The sequence below is a fragment of the Ammospiza caudacuta genome, chromosome 5 (genome assembly GCF_027887145.1).
Source record: "Ammospiza caudacuta isolate bAmmCau1 chromosome 5, bAmmCau1.pri, whole genome shotgun sequence".
Taxonomy (NCBI): domain Eukaryota; kingdom Metazoa; phylum Chordata; class Aves; order Passeriformes; family Passerellidae; genus Ammospiza; species Ammospiza caudacuta.
The window spans coordinates 24,510,634-24,528,977 of NC_080597.1; the positions used below are offsets into that span (position 1 = coordinate 24,510,634).

The 18,344-nt window shown below is 35.5% G+C and overlaps 1 protein-coding gene across 3 annotated transcripts in view; it reads right to left on the bottom strand.

Moving 5' to 3' along the window:
* SLC41A2 (solute carrier family 41 member 2) overlaps nucleotides 1-18,344 on the bottom strand; it is a 61,084-nt gene that overhangs the window by 8,914 nt on the left and 33,826 nt on the right. The window contains exon 11 of one of the 3 annotated variants that reach the window (XM_058806161.1): nucleotides 7,592-8,935. The exons of 1 other annotated variant lie outside the window; for it this stretch is intronic. In XM_058806161.1, coding sequence (XP_058662144.1) covers nucleotides 8,930-8,935 — 6 coding nt within the window. In that variant the 3' untranslated portion in view covers nucleotides 7,592-8,929. Of the gene's footprint in view, nucleotides 1-7,591; nucleotides 10,017-18,344 lie in introns of those variants that run through there. One more of the 3 variants, XM_058806159.1, reaches the window with a different exon arrangement.

Here is an 18,344-nt window from a genome sequence, read left to right on the forward strand (position 1 = left end):
TCTCCCCAAATGGCATCAAGCACCTTAACTTGGGAGTGCAGGCTGAATTTGGCCCATATGAACATGATAGAGACTGTTGGGTGGTGGGATGTTCCCCCAAACCTGGCTCAGTCCATGCTTCAGCTTCTTCATAAACCATGTCCATTATGACAGAAACATGCAAGCTGCGTGAACCATGCGCTGTGTAAGACACGTGAAATAAATAATCCATTAGCAGAAGTGCTTTTAGAAGTAAGTTGACCCCAGATGATTTAGGGTTTCACTGTAGTCTGCTGCACTTTTCAGGTACAAAAAGGGACTGTCCTTACTATTACTCTTGTTACAGAGAGTGTTATTTTCTTACATGCATGCACAATACAATGTGTACGAACAATTTAACATCAAGTGGGGTTGGATTTTTTTTTAACCTATTTGTATGCAGTAGAAGGCTTGTTGTAGAAAAGTATCTCCTTATACTTAAATATACTGTTAATAAAGCAAAAAAGATAAATTACACATTGCCAACACAAGTGTGACCTGCTCATGAGTCTTTCCTTAAAAAAGCCATTCAAGCCTGATTATTTTTCTAAGTAACTTCAATTAAATTGAAGAAAGAAAATTCCTCTCTGTGTGCTTTATTTATGGCTCATTCTTTCAGGGCGGATTTTTCAGGGTGAGATTTTTGTCCGCATAGCTTTGCTTTCTTACCTGCCTTATTGTATATTATAGGCAGGACACACTGAAAACTCAAAATTATCTACTCCTGTGGAGTAGGAGAAATCCCTTGGTGAGGTTCAGTGGGCAGAGCAGCCAGGGAACTGAGACCAGGGAAGCAACAGCTGCAGAACTCAACCATGGACAGAGGGAGGGAGCTGGGGGCTTTACAAAATTGAAATCACTTGCATACAAACCCAGAAACTTCCATTTTTGGGGTAATGGAGTAAGAAATGGCCTCTCTGCACAGCCTTGGGTGCACAGCTTTTGTGTGGTTTCCTTCATTGCTTGTAAGATAGTGGAAAGAAAAGACCAGTCTCTCATACTGCCACAGAGACTGAAAAAACTGGATTTGCACCAGTGAAGGAAACTTGAAGATCTGTCCTTCTGGCCTCAATTTTTCCATTAAATAACGCCAAATTTACAAAATCCCTTCCTATTTATATCCAGCAGCTGCCCCGTGGTACTGGCCTCAGGAAGCTGCTGTAGGACAGGAAGCTGGCAGCAGCAGGGCTGTGGGCAGCACCCTGGCACTGGGAGATGGATAGGAGCACTGCAGGGTGTGACAAAGTGACAGGATCCTGCACAACTGAAGTGTCCTCTGGCCCAATAAGAGATTAAGTCCAGTAGAGATGATGCAAAGTTTGAAGAAAGACTGTTCCTGTGGTAATAACCTGCTCCCTGTGCAGGCATGAACTCCAGTACTTCCAACCTTTGTTTGGATAAAAACACGTATCATTTAATTCCATCATAATTATAAAAGAATTTAAAATGTGGAGAATGGGAAGGAAAAGAGAAAAAAATCAAGCACGTTCAGCCAGCAGCAGAGCAGCAATCAGGGCATATGCTTGCCAACCAGCAGCACCATGCCTTTCTCACTAGCTGTATTACACATCACCACGTACCAGACTCCTGAAGCCACACAAAAATAAAATATCTTGCTTTTCCAGTTGCACCTACAACTTTGCCAAAGATTGAAATTTTTGAAATATTAGAGTCTGGTTTATTCCTCAGGGCACTGGAAGACATACCCAAATGCCACCTCCCCAGACTGCAAGCTAATCAATTTTATAAAATCTATGTTAAAAGAGTAAAATCAACTTCATCTTCTCTATTGGCATGACAAGAAGCCACCTGTTTCCCCTATTACTTGAAATGTCACTCTACTGTTGTGCTCGAGCCTCTGGACTCTGAGATTCAACTCACTGTCAATAAAAACCTTCTGCTGGCTAAGTCAGAGACATTAAGGACCTACAGTAGTGACTTCTTCATGGAGGAAAACATATAGAAAATATTATTTCTTTATACATTATTTAAAATATATTTTGCCAATATCTTAATAAGATTACTGATTGTGACATTGACTGTCCCTATTTTTTTTACTAAAAGCAACCTGAGCTAACATTCCTTTAGGAGCACACATCCTAGCACTATGCAACAAATGGACAGAACATTTTGGAAAATGAGACATAGCACTTGCAGTAAAATTAGGTGAGTTTGAAAATCTCATTTCAATCAGAGTTTTTAATTAAAAAACAAGCAACCAGCAAAGCTGTTTTCCTCAGTCAGAGAAAAAAAAATCAATCCAATCAATCCAAAGTTTATTCCCCGGTTTCTCTTTTTTTCACTAATACATAAAGCTGTCAGGGTAACATATAGCTGAGTGATAACAGTTTACCCATTAGGCTTTGGCTTGTTCTAAAAACTAGAATTTTACTGTGGCAATTCATGCCTTTTTAGCAGAAAGAGGTCTCTGTGCTGTCAGCAAGTATTTGCAGTACTACAATCAAGTCAAAATCCGCAACCCACAGCAACCCAAATTTCCCATAAAAGCTTGTGCAAATTCAGGGTTTAACCTTTATCTAAGCCTTTCTTAGGCTGAATTTATTCAGACTTCCTTTAGCAGATAACTATTCTAGCTAAAACTGATTTAGTTTTATGTTTGAAGTAGAGGGGTTTTTTTAAAAAATGATTGCTCTATGAATGAAATCAATCACTGCATTTTTTACTATATTTTAAACGTCAAGGAAATTAATTTAGATAGAAAGGTCAAATCAGAGCAAGCAGCCATGCTGTGGAGAGACAACCACTGTGTCCAGATAAATGCTGAGACCTCCACTGAAGAAAAACAAAACATATTCCTTTCAGGAATAACAGCTATTCATGATTTATTAAGACATTTGCCTTCAGTTATATGGAAGGACATAACAACTTCACTAGCTTGAATTAATTTTACAATGTGCTTTTCTAGTTTATCGTAGAAATGTTCCTGCTCTGTATGCAATATGATTTTACATGCTAGATGTAGAATTCCCAAAGCAGCTGCTTTCAAAGCCTCCCTTTTTCCCTTCGAACTAAATCCACAATTTTTTAATGAAAAAAGTTCTTGGAGTCAATGGTGCAAAGATTAGAAGGAAGCACAGGTGAGTGCAATTCAGGTGAGAAATTAAGTCTGTATAGCTGTGGAAAAGCGGAAATAGCCCTCCTATTCCTGGTCCTGTGTTGGAAAAGAAATTCCAGATTATTCTGTGGCCTTCAGAGGCTTCCTGCAAACAGGAGACAACTGAGAGCATACAGAAAGGTGAATGGGTCTTGCCTAGTCTACAGAGTTGTAAGCCATATCTTCCTAAAAGCAGAAGAATAGCGGGGGAAAATCTCCTTTTATGTGGGGCAGGAGTTTTCTTTATAGGTATGGACAGGAGAAAATGGATTACAAGTTGATATCCTCAGATAAGGATATCCTTAGATAAGGAGCAGGAGATTTGACCATGACCAGAAAAAGACAAGATAACTAAAAATGAGCTTTTGCTGAACAACACTTCAATTCCATAATATGACAGAAAACTGTATGCAATGTAGTTAGAGCTGAATGAAAATCAACAACCAAAAAGGTGAACATTCATTAGTTTTGTCTCATGTCATTGTGAGAGAGTTCCTATGGTAATAGGATCTCTTTCTCCTGCTTGTAATGCATGCTAAAAATATTTCTTTCTCTTAGAGCCAGTCTAAAAGCTACACAAATTCCAGAGGTATGTGTGCATTCACCAGCGCTTTAATGCCAAGGCTCTACAGTCAGGCTCAAAGCAGGGGGTTTATTTCTCCCTGAGGGGTCAACGCTGTTGCGGCTCAGTCAGTCTCATGTACAGGGCATGTAACCAGTGTGGGGTCTAACAGAGCTGCATTTCCTGCACTTTGGCTCAGTAACTTTACAGTGCTTCCAAAAAGTTGGGGTTTTTTTTAAATGAAGCAGCTTTCTAATGTGGTAATATAGCAAAGGCCAGCTAGAAGTGAAGCCAGGGAATAAGTATGTCTTTTTGGATCTGAATTCACAAAGAACTTAGATCTTTCGTTTTGGACAAATGACATGCAGGTTTTTTAGAAGTTTCTTTTTTTCAAAGGCCTTGCTGTCTGCTCTTACAGGGGGACCACAGTCCCCATACACGTGTGGGGACTTACATACTACCATAGTACTTAGTGGCCTTACTGGGTTGGGACTAAAGAAGCTGCAATAGCAAAGCATGAAGATGAAATGAATGAAAGAGATAGAGCTGATCAGCCAATCCTCATGTATCAGACAAATACAGAGCTTGCTTTTGTCTCCAAATCATCCAAACTTTTGTCCACAAATTGGTACCTGAGCTGATCCCAGTTACCTAAATGTGGTCAAGCTGAGAAAGCTCACTTGGATTCTGGAAATCCTCCAAACTCCAGAGGTACTAATCTCTTTTAAGTGAAAGCTACCCTTCATCTCCTTAGAACCAGAATTAATCAGACATATCTGTTTTCCTTTTTAGCTAGTAAAAATTGGTTCATTCTTCAAAACAATTGGCATGAAGTATGTTCTGATATTACTCCAGAACTCTGGATGCTATAAGGTAATAAAATAATTAGTTCTGTCAGCACTGAGAGAACAGAAACAAAAAGGGGGGAAAAGGGCTTTGGATAATTTAAAGTTAACCATAGCATGAGGATTCAGAGGAAAATAGTGGATGATTGCTTCTCAAGTACAAAACAAGTATTGTTGTTCATAACTTTTGAAATACCATTCAGAATGTCAGATTTATTAAAATACTATTCTACTGTACATGGGACAAGGCAACAGTTTCATTAATTTGAACCAAGAAGTGAGAGAAAAAAGTTATTAAACAGACAAAATCTTTTAAAAGATCCTATTCATAGTAAAACTTCAAATGTAAATCTGAGAACTTAGCATTATTAAATCCTGAGGATCTGTTCAGAAAGTGTCCACCATATAATTAATTCAGGATTTCACTTGCACCCCATTTCACTTGCAAAAAGTGAATTTAGAATTAGAATTATTCAAGGAAATTCAGATTTAGAATTATTCAAGGAAAGCACTTCCTCTACCTCTTAAGACTTTAAGCAGCTCTTGAGGAGGAAACAATCTCCCAAAAGTGCAAGTTGAAGAATGCTAAGTAAGGAAGAAGCATACTTCAAGTATAGTTTGGACTGAGAAATAAAAGCAAAAACAGAGGATATGATGAACTAGCCTGCATATTAAATAAATAACTAGCAGGACTTGAAATCAAGACATTTTTTTAGCTGCAGAGAAGGTAAAGCCCACCCAGTCCAGCCAATGCTGAATGACTCCTGCTTTTGAGTACCCACCCAATCTTGTATATTTAGTAAACATACTGGTTCTTAGCTTTAACTGTGAATTATTCATGTCTTGCTAATATTGGATTCCCCAGAGTATTCATGCACAGCATGCATGATGATCAAATTTTCATTAAATTTAACCGAAAGACTTTCCTTTAGGACTATCAGAATGAGGCTGTAATGACAAAATACACTTTTTTTCCCTAGTTCTTTACTGACCTATATACAAAAAACACTGTTTATTTAACTTCAAATACATATGAGAAAATTATAATCCTAAAGATTACTAAACAACAGACTGAAGTGATTGGGAATGGATTAGAAAACACAAAACAGTGTATGGTATCACAAAAAATCTAGTCAAAGAAAGAAAAGAAAAATCCTACTAAGAGACTTCACAGCACTTCCAGTCCTTCTAGTACTGTTTGTGAACATTACCTTACTTTTTCCAAAGAAGATTATAATTCAATTATCATATTCTGTTGCCATTTTCTGCACCTCTAAAGAGAATATCTCATTTGCAATAGAAATTTTACCATTACAATAATAATAAGGAATTTCCAACACTTCATTTCACAGAGCACTTATGCTACTGTTTCATGACTTGTGTTCTGAGGCTATTCTTGCATTTAAGAGAGCTTTTTGTGACGCTCACAACTGAAGCAGCAAATACATTAAAAAGATGATAGGTCTCATTTTGAATCCTGATTCTGCAAACTGTACTGCATTTGTAAAGCCTTAATCCTCATGCTGTTCTAATCTTTATATGAGAAAAGTCTAATTTTGTTTGCAAATTGTAAAAAGGAGGGAAATTCATTTTCTGCTCACCAGTTTCTCATCAATATTCTAAAAATCCCAGTGAAATTAATATATTAAACATGGGAGTGGGAGATAATTTTGCCAATTAAAACATTACAGATTAAGACAAGATGTACAGTAATGCTGTAAAAATCAAAATATTGATCTACATATGTTAAAAGAAGAATCCTCCCTTATATCAAACAGCATAATAAAGCAGAGGAACAATCCTGGCTATATAATTACTCTAAAAAGGAGTTGGAGTCATTCAGTAACACACTAAAATGATAATTTTCAAAGCATTACACAGGAAAAGAAAACACCTATGGTATGAAACACTACTGACTCCACATTTAAAAGCTGCACCTGACTGTACTTTACAAATAAGATTATCCCTTTTCATGCACACTCACAGAGCCATTGAGATGGCCACAGAGTCCTTCAGAATGGAAAACAACACACATTTCAAATAACCTGCCTGTAGTTCTACTCCCCTTAGAGATATTTCTGAAGTAGAGGAAAAAAAATAACAGACAATAAGAAAGGCCAAACAAGACCACCCCAAGAGTTGCTCAGCACCAGGTTACAGACAGTAACTTGTAAGGCAAACCACCTGCAGCTTCTGGCTGGTCTACCTCATCAGCAGAATGAAAATGGAACAAGAAGTTCCAGGAGGAGCTTTAGGATGACCCACAACTTAAAAGAAGTGAATGAGCTGATAAAAGCAAGAATCGAAGGAAGTGCTCCATGCTGACTCAAAAGCAAAGAGATGGTAGGCCATAGCCCTACTTGGGCAGATTATAACGGAAGTTTTGAAAGAATCTTCTGGCGCCTGAAAGGAGGAAAGGACTTAATGAATTTTAACACCAAGAGTCATCATTTTATCTGCAAGATTATAAAATATGGCTGTTTTGATAAAAAGAGACAATAACATCTCAGGATGTCCCTTTCAATTCTATGTTTTAAGCGGTACAAAAAGCACACAATTTGTCTCTGACAGAATTTCTGCTAACATTTCTTAGCCACATATGAAGTAAAGTAATTCACTATTACTGGGCTTTTTTAAAAAATCAAGTAGGTGGAACGCTGTGAAGAGATTGACTTGACTAAAATTAAAATTGGTTAAGGGTGTTCAGCTTTTGAGTACTTGAAAAAATTCTCTGGTATCCAAGCACTCTTTTGTGCCACCTCCCATATTATCCTCACAGCTGGAATACATGAAATGTGGTAAGAGTTGTTTGCCTTCTTAACACAAGGTAGCAGACTTTGTGAAGCCTCTAAGTCCCTAAAATGCTCCTTTCATATAGGAATCAAACCCCTTGGACATCATAGATTATTTATTCCTTGGTTTTCTGGACATCAAGGCTTTTCCTGTTTTATCAGTGTCGCACTTCTTTCCTCACAAATTCCTCTTTAATCATATGTAAGAGCATTCTTTTTTTCTCCCTCACTTCCACCCCTCCCTAAAGTATCTCTTTTTACACCTCTTCCCTAAATCCTTTCAACACAAGTTATATTTTTCTTCCCTTCCTGAGAAACACGTTTGGCTGTTCCTTTTAATTCTTTTCTCCAAATAACTTCCTTCTGTTTGCTCTTGCCTCTAATAATGAATGCTTTGTGAAAGTCTGCACCTTTTTCTTCCCTACAAAATGGGTTTTACTCTCTCAACCATGCAATGGACTGTCCCTTTTTTGAACTAACAAATTTTTCCATTATACTTCCCCATCACTTATTGTTTTCAAGACCAGATAATTTCAGTCTGGCAATACACTTCCCTTTTTCAAATTTTACTTGATTTTACTCATGTAACATTTCTTTCCCACTTTGATGATCTAAACAGTCACACTGTACCAACAGTTGCTTATTTACTGGAGAAATATTTAGGATACTAATCACTAAGGATACTGCCATACTACAACTCCCTCATGCATTGGATGAGACAAGATCACATGTATCTCAAGAAATTTTAATTTTTAAGAATCCTACAATTCATTTAAAAATTACCCTAAAGTCCAGTAACTATAATAAGTGCATGAAATGTCAGTTGAGTTGATTCAGATGGCAGTTTTAACAAACACAAAAATTTGCGTCTATGGCTGTATCAAAAATAATTAACCATTGTTGGAAAAAACTGAGTTTCTTCTATTCCATTTTAAACATTTTAATAATATTTCCTGCAGTGCTACATACAAGAAACTATTTTAAATAACATTAATACAAATTTTAAAAAAGTCAGGGAACCTAAAGTTAGAAAGATTTCATCTTTCTCTCACATAATAAAAGACATAATACATATGATTCATTCAAACAACTATATTATAATAACAGTAAGAAAATGCTTAAATAAAAATATTTAAATGAGGGAGCTAAAATTCAGGCATCTAAAGCCATCTATAGGCACTGAATAGCTGGTTTAATTTTCAAGATTGCAAATACTTTGAACTTCCAAAGAGTTGAAGGTGACCAACACATATAGAAGTCCCATTAGCATTTATCCATGTAATCTACTCATCTGAGTAGGTCCATCAAATTAAAAAGCATTTGTATACATAAAGCAGATGACTAGTGTTTACAAGATTAAACTATATGCTGATATATGGATTCAGTTGTCTTATTTAAATCTCAAAATTTAAAACTTTCAATCACAACAGTTAAAATACAATTTGTTTATTTCATTATGCATTTTGGATGTGTGCAGTAGTCTTCTAAAACTTATGCTGTGAGGAACTCCCAGTAGATTTTAAAATAGAGCAATTAGTACCTTTTTTTTCCGATATGGCAACCAGAGTCTTCATGATCAATGTATTATTTGAAATATTCAGGTCTAAAAATAAGAGAAATCATTGAGAAGCCATAAATTTCCTTATTGACTGTATTATTTGCACAGCTTGAAAGCAGAGATTTCTACTCAGAAATTGATGACATAGGTCTGGAATTTGACGTGTAACTTCCTAAGGGCCTATAAAAGAAACTTCATCTTTTATACTGCAAGTTTAAGCAGTGATCAGTATATACAGTTAAATAAACACCTCTAAATACTTCATTAAAATCAGGATACTGGCCATCACAACACCATTAATATCAGTTAGTAAAACATCTTTTCAGTTGCTAAATGAACATACACATTTCAACACAAGGAGTTTTAACCATTCACCCATTAATAGTGACCAGATCAGTGTCACATTATTATTTGCCTTTTCTATTTTTGTTCTAATAAATCCCAACAGGAAAATAATTAGGTTCCTCATTTTAGCACAAAGAAAACAGGCTGAGTCCTGCAGACACTTTCCAAGTGTCTAATTTTATAAACGCTGATAGTCATATTCTTCTACAGAAAATAAAGCCTGTGACAAAATGTGTGGACAATAACAGTCATTATTGGTGTGTCAAGTCTACAATGGTCAGAGAGCTGCAACACTGAAATTGCAAGGTAAGAACGTATCATCAACTCTTTAGGCAATTTAAAACTTGATGAAGGATTCATCTGCTCTTTATTGTGTCTACTCAGATATCTTCAGCTACCTCAGAAAAAAGCTCTCATGTACTGTAGTTCCATCCAAGTTTTTAAAAGCAAACCAAACTATAATAATTAAGGCTGTTTTATGTCTGTGTCAACTGGATTTACTTAGACCAAAAGGAACAAAGATTTTGAGGACCCTCAAGTGGAGTGAGCAGTCTTGTCAATATTCCAGGAAAAGTCACTGCATCCATTGGAATAATTAGTCACCAACATCACCATCTCTGTCACCTATGAGCCACAGAAAATGAAAACCTATAGCTAATAAGGCAGTTCCAAGCAGATCTCCCAGTGCAGTAAGATAAGGGATAGAAAAACTATCGGGGTCTTTTCCTTTTTTCCAGAAGTGGTGCACCATCCAGTCAGCAATCCACAACAAAGTAAACACCTACACAACATCAAACAAATAAAATCTGTATTATTATCCTGTAAGTTACATCAAAAGGAAGTCAATAGCCATCATTATTGTCTCCATACTAGACCAAAGTGTTGCATACCATTGCTTTTCAAAAATACAAATAATTAATATGAATTAATTCCAGATAATTAAAGTGCTGCACAGCCAGGGAGAAGGAGTCTTAGACAATTTCTCTCAATCACAGGCATTGCTGGAAGGAACATACAGAACTACTGAAAGCATTTTTTACCCAGACTATGCTTGAGGACTTCTGAAAATGGCAGGAAAAGCCAAAAAAGTTCCACCAAACACACAACTGCATTTCTCTTATAACACATCACTCTGTAGAGAGAGAAAATAAGTAGGGCTTTGAGACAATTCAGAATCAAATCATGTTGCCCCACATGAACACACTCAACCCAGGCATAATTCCTGTTTGGACATGTCTAGTACTGAAATCAGATGTGATGTAAAGAATAACAGGTCAAATTAACAACAGTTTCACCTGGGTTGTGTGAACTGCAAAAAATGGCCTAGAATCTACTTTTATGGCTGAAAAACCACCTTCAGCCCTTCTGCAATAAGGCACACCTGCAATGAAATTGTCACTCCAGGCTGAATTTTTCCCAAAGTAAAAGATTTAATTCCCATCTGTGAATGTCTGAACATTTGAGGGGCTTGATCTTCATATGAAAGATATGCATAATGATTAACCCAATTTTAGAAAAGAATTCTTTTAATGTTGCACAGCTGTATGATAGGGGATTCTGGTTCAGTGGAATCATGTGGCATGGAATGGCACAAGATGAATGGAGAAAGGGCCACTGAGTTTCATTTCTTCTTGTAGCCTCTAAGGAGATGCTTAAGTTGAAATAAATTCTGTATTTTAGGTGTTTTTAGTTAATCAGATCTTTAAGAAGGGTAAACTTAAGACATGTACTACCATAATTAATTTTTCAAAACTCTAGTATCTACATTTAAAATAATGTAGGTATCAAAAGTAGTAAAAAGTACAACAATATTTTATTTACTAAATAATCAATTATCAGCATCAAAAGCATGCTTATAAATGCATACACTCATATAGCTGAAAGTACTATAAGTACAGCAAAATGAATATCATACAAATAATTGTGTTGAAAAAGTTTCTCAATTAATCCTTGCTTTGCAAAACTGTATGTTAAAATACAAGCCTGAATTTATAATTAAAAAAAAAAAAAGAAAAAAAGGGAGAAAGGAAGAGTATTTGCTTAATGAAAAATGCATGGCTTATTTATATAAATGTATCTTTTGAAAAGGGAACTCTGTAGTCTAAGCTAATTATGCAAGTCCTAGGTGCGCTGACTGGAATCCAAACAAATATATTTAAAACAGATGTTTTCTTTGGAAGACGACCAGATTCCTTGAGTCAGCTCCTTCTTCTTACAGAGGCAAAAAGAGGCCTGTTTATAAAAGATCCTGCACATTCCCATCTCCTGCAGGATGTGCTCAGAGGACGCTGCAGCGCCCCACATCCACAATGATTACACATGTTCCATTGGAAGATGGGAGCACCCATTCCAAGAAAAATATACACTGCCTTTATGTAACACAACCAATTAGACATAACACACACACTCCATTTCAGATGACAGTATTCACTTTTGACTCTTAAAAATCACAACATGAAAACCTTTCAGTTGGCTATGTTTTCCATCCTGAAATTAGACTACAGTGTTAAGTGGGCAGTTTGGAAACTCAGCTTTTGTGAACCTTCCCAAATAATTTTTTTTTGCTGTATTAATGTACAGGTGCACAACAAATAATGCAAATTATAACAAGTCTGCATTTTGTAAGTCATAAGAAAAATTTATAGCAGATTATATTAACTGGTGCTTGTAACAGTATGCTATGGCAATCAGGACTTTGTGCCCACAGATTAAGTTATGAGACTGCAGTTCCAGGCTTCACTTATTTTGGTGAAGGAATTATGCGATCATTCATCATGCATTTGCATGGCTCGAAAACTCACATACATTTAAGAATTATTTGGCTCAGTCTTTGGAAATGGTTACTTATTTGTTCACATTAGTATTTAATGCAAGATGGAATCGATGTGACTAAGACTTCAAGAAGATTTTGCTTCTCATCACTGTTAAGACAAGGCAATCAAAGTCATCAATCAAATGATTATTTTTGGGGAAAAATAAAATAAAGGGGAAAAAGAAAATAAGCACCCTACTATGAGTTTGCTGAATTTTTGAAAGAGTCTTGAATTCAAAGTGATAAGTGACTCATAAAGATCTGACAGATTAAAAAAAAGTTGTAAAAGAGACATTGCAAGATGACACTTCACATTTTGTGAGATTTTTTATTTATCAGTGACAGATACTTCTGTCAGTAAATTGATGCAGATGGCACAGCAGTACAAACACTGCATTTCTGCCCCGCAGCCATGCTATGAAGAAGAAAGCCTTACTTCTCCCAATGGTAAACCAGCTGGTTTTGAGGGGAAAAAAACAAGGGATGAACATCACAGAAAAGCCTAATAATACAGTACAAAAATTTGATGTTTAGAATGAAATGCTATAGAAAATTAGTAGGAAAACTTGTAAATATATGCAGCACTGTTCAAGATATGAGCTGAAATTATTTAGCATAGAAATTATTTAATATAGAGTTTTCTGCAAAAAGGGAGATGAGTAGTAGTAGAATTATGAAAAAAAGCTCTAGGAATTCTTCCATTCTGAAGGATGAAATAACTGCAGGCTTTAAGAAAGGGAAAAAATAACCAAATATCTGTCTATATAAAAAGATCTGGCTAAGAAAAGAAAAGACACTCAATAGTCACTGATCAAGAAAAAAAAGGGTCCAGAGACAGGATTGCAAAAATACTAGTAAAATTCCAGATGTTTTAAAAGGAAAATCATGCTATATTATTATCGTTATTACACGGGAAAAAATCACAATCAAAAGAGAGGAAAATGAAACTAAAGGCATGATCAGACTTAGACTGCATTTCTAAAAATCACCCTTCGGTCTCACTGCCAAAAAAAGTCCTCAGAAGAAGCAGAATACAGAAATTAGAGTAGGAGGGAGGGGAAAAATCTTGAAAAATCCTAATGATGAAGAATCTAAAAATAAGGAATATAAGTACTCACATTATTTGGTACAACAAAGGATGGAAATTGAGAGTAATTCTTGATACTGAACTTTCTGACTCAAATCATGAATTTCAGATTGGAAGTGAAATAACATGAATACTTAAATATGAGTGAGCTTTACTATTTTGAAAGTTCAAATCTTATGACTGCAAGACTAGAAATGGGAACATAACACACTACAAAGCAGGTTTTTTTTCCTTTGTTATTGTGTACTAAATTTACTTTCATTCTTTCAAGGTCTTTAGATATAAATAACATGGAAAGTTAGGTGAAGAAAAGTTATTTTTGATCTTTTGCATGTAGTACATCTGTATTTTCTCATGAAAATAATTTCTTATGATTCCTAAAATGGGAAAAGACCAAAATTCTATTATTTAAAATAAAAATACATAACTCCTTCCAAACATTCTTAATACTGTCTAGGCTTCCTATAGCCTTATTAATAAGTTGCAGGATGCTACCATATTTTTATTGTTTCTTTCATCTGGAATGTCAATTTGTCATGTGGACATGTCAAATTGGATGCATGTGGATGCATGTCAAATTCACAGTGATAAAAGTGTAATATTCAAATGAATAATATTTGTAAAACAGCATAGAATTGTTCAATTTTATTATTTACTGTGATAAGTGAATTGCAACACCAAGCTGAAAAATTAAACTGTTAAACTGCCTGTTGCTATTACTCATGATTCCACCTTAGATTTTTTCCATCTGAAGATGCATTACAAAATAGTTGCATTCTATTACCTTAGACAGGAAACACAGATGTAAATAAACTGAGATAATATTTTTCAAATGTGTTTTAAGTCTCCTTTACTTTCAAAATTATACTGAATCAAGATTTACCCATAACTTCACTACGAAAAGATCCAGCAATTACTGGATAAGAACTCTTACAAATCTATGAAATTCAAATGTAAGTTTATTTATTTGTTATTTTAATTATGACTAAAAAATCCCATTTAAGAATCTCTAAAGACTACAGTGTTCTGACTGTCGTTCTCACCAGAGTTATGATTTAGGTCTTCCAGTGGCTTTGACCCTTCATGAAGTTCATTTTCAAATTATGCATGACATGTCTCCAATTTTAAATGGCTTTTGATGAAGTAGTAACTGTAAAGTGCTTGTAGTAGATCTACACTGAACTCTCTGAGTTTCCATTTCTACAGCCAGAAATTTGTTGTCAGTGAACTCTCAGACTAGGAACAACACACATTTTTCAAAATACATTTTTCTGTATGATTTTTTCTGGTAGAGTATCTAGCATGTGTCATGTCCAGAGGGGACAAGTCACTGTTTCCTCCAAACATGCAGAGATTTCTTTTAATGCCTGGCTGCAAAGAAACCACTGAACAGCAAGCTTTTTCTTGTTGCTGTTGTTTCTGTTGTAGGTAAGTGGCATCAGCTCCTCTAAGGTATCCAAGTACCCAGACAGCACAGCATACACTGACGTCACCCTAAGACCTCTTTGAAGTAAAAAAAAGAAACCGCTTTAACTGAAGTTGTTTCTGAGTCAATTTCATTATATTGACCTAATTTTGTGGGAAGGAACTTTATTTTTTTTTGGATTTCATATTTCATATAAGTTTTTCATATTGTCATCCTGATTTCTTTGTAGCTTTGCCAGACACCCTGGTTTCACCAAAACAGTCCTGATTTCAGGCTGTTTCTCAGCTATCCGCTAGCACGTGTAACCCAGACCAGTAAGTGCTCTGGTATGCTCATACACAAGCACTTTGAGACCAGCCTTCTGGAGGCAAAAATGACAAATTCCTGCTATGACTTGGTAGGAGCTCGGCTTCTACCCCAGACATCAACATGGCTGGAAAGGAAGGACCTGTTGTACCCATGGTCAGACTCCAATGAGTCTAGCAAGTCTGCTTGTCATGCTGCAAGGAGAAAGCACTGAACATACAGAACTGTCCAGATTTGGGCTTGGCTTTCTGTATTTCCTTGAAATATAGTCTCTTTAGCAGTTATACGCTTCATCTTTTGGAAGTAACCTCTCCTGTTAGAAAAAGCAATATTTGAAATGCATCAATATTTTGTCTATAAACACAACCTTCCTTTTTTCTCTGTAATGTACAGTATATCCCACAAGCTATGTTTCCACATAAAAGAGGCCCATACCATCATTAGAATCCTCACATTGGTGAGAAATCTTAGACATTTTTGATGTAAGCAGGAAATCGTTATAAGCACTGCTGAATTCTTGGTTTTCTATTGCCCCAAACAGCCCTGAAGCACTGCAAAAGTGACTTCACAGCTGTGCACATCTGACCTTTCACTGGGTAAGAAGAATTTTGGAATTACTTATTTGCTTGGTAATAGCTCTGGGAATCTCCTATTGTTTGTTTATTCCCTGAGACTTTAACATAACTGTGTGTTCAGATTTGGTCAGTAGGTGTGAAAATTCCTGACAGGGCATTTTACTGGCTCAGTGAGAACACACAGAATAGAGGCTGCCTTTGAGCGCCCTGAGCCATGCACCAGGACTGACAGCTTGGCAATTCCAGTGCTGCTCTCCTTCTGCTGCAGCCTGACAAGACAGGGGATGAAACTCTACTTGATGCACAGCCTCATACAGAAAAAAAATACTTGTGCCTTTGTGAGGAATAAGAGGAGAACTGTTTCACAGTTAATAGAACCTTCATCGGTCAAATGCCATATTTTAACTGCATGCAGTGTGCTGGTGCATGTTTGTGGCTTGCTCTTGTAAGACTTTCAAGGAAAGAATTTTCTTCTTGAACACTCACCAAATCCAACGGCACTTTATAATATACTGGCTTTGATTAGGCACATTGGCTTGCCCTGATACTGTACAGTGCATTGTGTGAAGCACCCTGCATGCTTACGGGGTATACAATCCCCATAGTGCCTTTCATTGCATTTTCCTCTGGTGCTGCCATTCATAAACACAGAAAAGTCTCTTCACTATGGAGCTAAACCTTTTAGACTTCAGCCTAAAAGTTTTACCTGAATGCAGATTAATATAAATAATTGTGCAGTTTTTCCCCCTTTATGGAAAAATAATTGTGAAATCCCAGCCCCTCTCAAGTTAAAGTGAGTACAGCCTTGAATGTCAAGACAATCAATTTATAAATTTAATTGAAGAACATTTCAAGAATGTATATTTATTTAAAGATTAGAAACAGCTGTATTATTAGGGATAGGAAAATGAAAATAAAATTAAATAAAATGTTTTCTGGTTTTTCTTAAGCTTGGAAACCCAGAACAGTTTCATTCACAGAGAATCAAAAAGAATGCAAATCATAGCTCTAACTACTCATATTACTTAAAATATCTTAATGTAATGATTTTTAGAAAAAAACTGCTTATTCAGGGAAACTGCACTTTGTTTTATTACACAGCATATTTTCAACCAATAAAAAGTGAATTATACTATTGATAATACATCATGGCATGTTAATTATTTAGTTCCCATAAATAGCTTATTTAAATGAAATGCTGTGGAGAAAATATTTAAGAATACCTCAGAACAGGTAGGGAGATAAGACGAAAGAAGCTGGTAGGCCTGGGTGGTGAAAAAAACAATCAAAGATGAATTTCATCAGATTTGGATGAAAATTAAACTATCTGACTGGAACTTCAGTGATACTGCATAGAGCTTTCAATGCAAATAAATTCCATTTTTATCACTTTGGGATGGATAGTGTAGTTTACAGGCAATTTGAAAAAGTCTTGTTAAAATGTAAAATAGAATTCATATACATGTTACAGTTTTACTGTAGAAATAATGTAGGATTGCATAAACTGATAGAGACAGAGAAAAATATAAAAGGAATAATCAATATCTTTGCATTAACATTTTCTTGATTTTTTTCCCATTTACTCCAACATTCCATTTAGAGTTCTACATTTGCCATTTCTCTAACCCTTTCCTCTCCATTTTAAATAAACAGAGATGGACTGTCAGAAATAATAAACAGAATCAAAGTCAATTAACAATCTATTGCAGTCCACTGTGAAATATGTCATTAAATAATTTAACACCTTACAATAGTCACTTGAATTTTAAAGACAGAAAACTAATTTAATTGCTGTTGTTATTTTTTAATTTAGCATTATTTTTTAACATAGTGAGGAAAAACCTACATAGGTGGTATATTGCCATAATAATTTTTAGCAACACTTTCTGGCCCCCAGCTCAATACAAGTAAGGGATGGCAAAGGTCAAAACAGTGATATCAATATTGTATTCTGCTAAATTATTATCTACCACCTCAAACACAAAATATCCAGCTTGTAAGCAGGATTTTAATTTTTTGACATCCATTTTCATGTATCTTCCACGCAAAGTGAAAATAAATCAAAGTGCAATATATTATAAAAAAGAGAATGCAGATCTCTCACTGCTCAAAAGGCTGTTAATGCATTTAGTTTGTTGTTAATTGAAATAATAATACTTAGCTGTGAGGCTTTTCAGTTTTACAGAGGAACTGGTAAAGCTCTCACTGAGAGGGCAAAAATACAAAAGAATTCAGGAAAAATAAGATCAGTAGCTGTTAGGTTATGCCAAAATAAATGGCAGATTGAAAACTGGTTTTTGCTGTTTGCAGACACATAGATGTTGTCACTGAAAAAGGGAAGAGGAACGAGTACAAATATTTAAGTGCTTTCCTTGAGACAGGAGAAACTTAAAAGCATGAAACTGCAGTATGGAAGTACTTTGGACCGACAGGTAAATAAACTGTGATGAAGATTTAAGGGTTAAAGCAAGCATCATCTCTCTGAAAACTAAATCTGCTCTAATTAGAGATATGCAACACTACAATAATCACTACTAGAGAAATGCCAGAATAATCCAAATGGGGAAAGGAATCTATTAAATATTTCCAGGTCTTTAAAACCAAAGGGTTTCAAATTGTAAATATGTCAAGACCCATGAGAAGTTACAGTTTGCAATACTGGTACTCAGTTTCCAAGTAAATACATCTCAGATTGCCTTTTATGACTAAAGACAGAAGATAGAGAGGAAAAAATAATCCATAAAAGGGAGCAGGGGAAAAAAAGAGAAAAGCTCTATGTCTGCTTTCTTGGTGAAAAAATCAAGAAAATCAGGTGTGGCCTGATGTACTGCAATAGACATACATGACTAAAATCTGAATACTCCAATCAGATCCTGAATTAATGAAAATTCAACTTTACACCT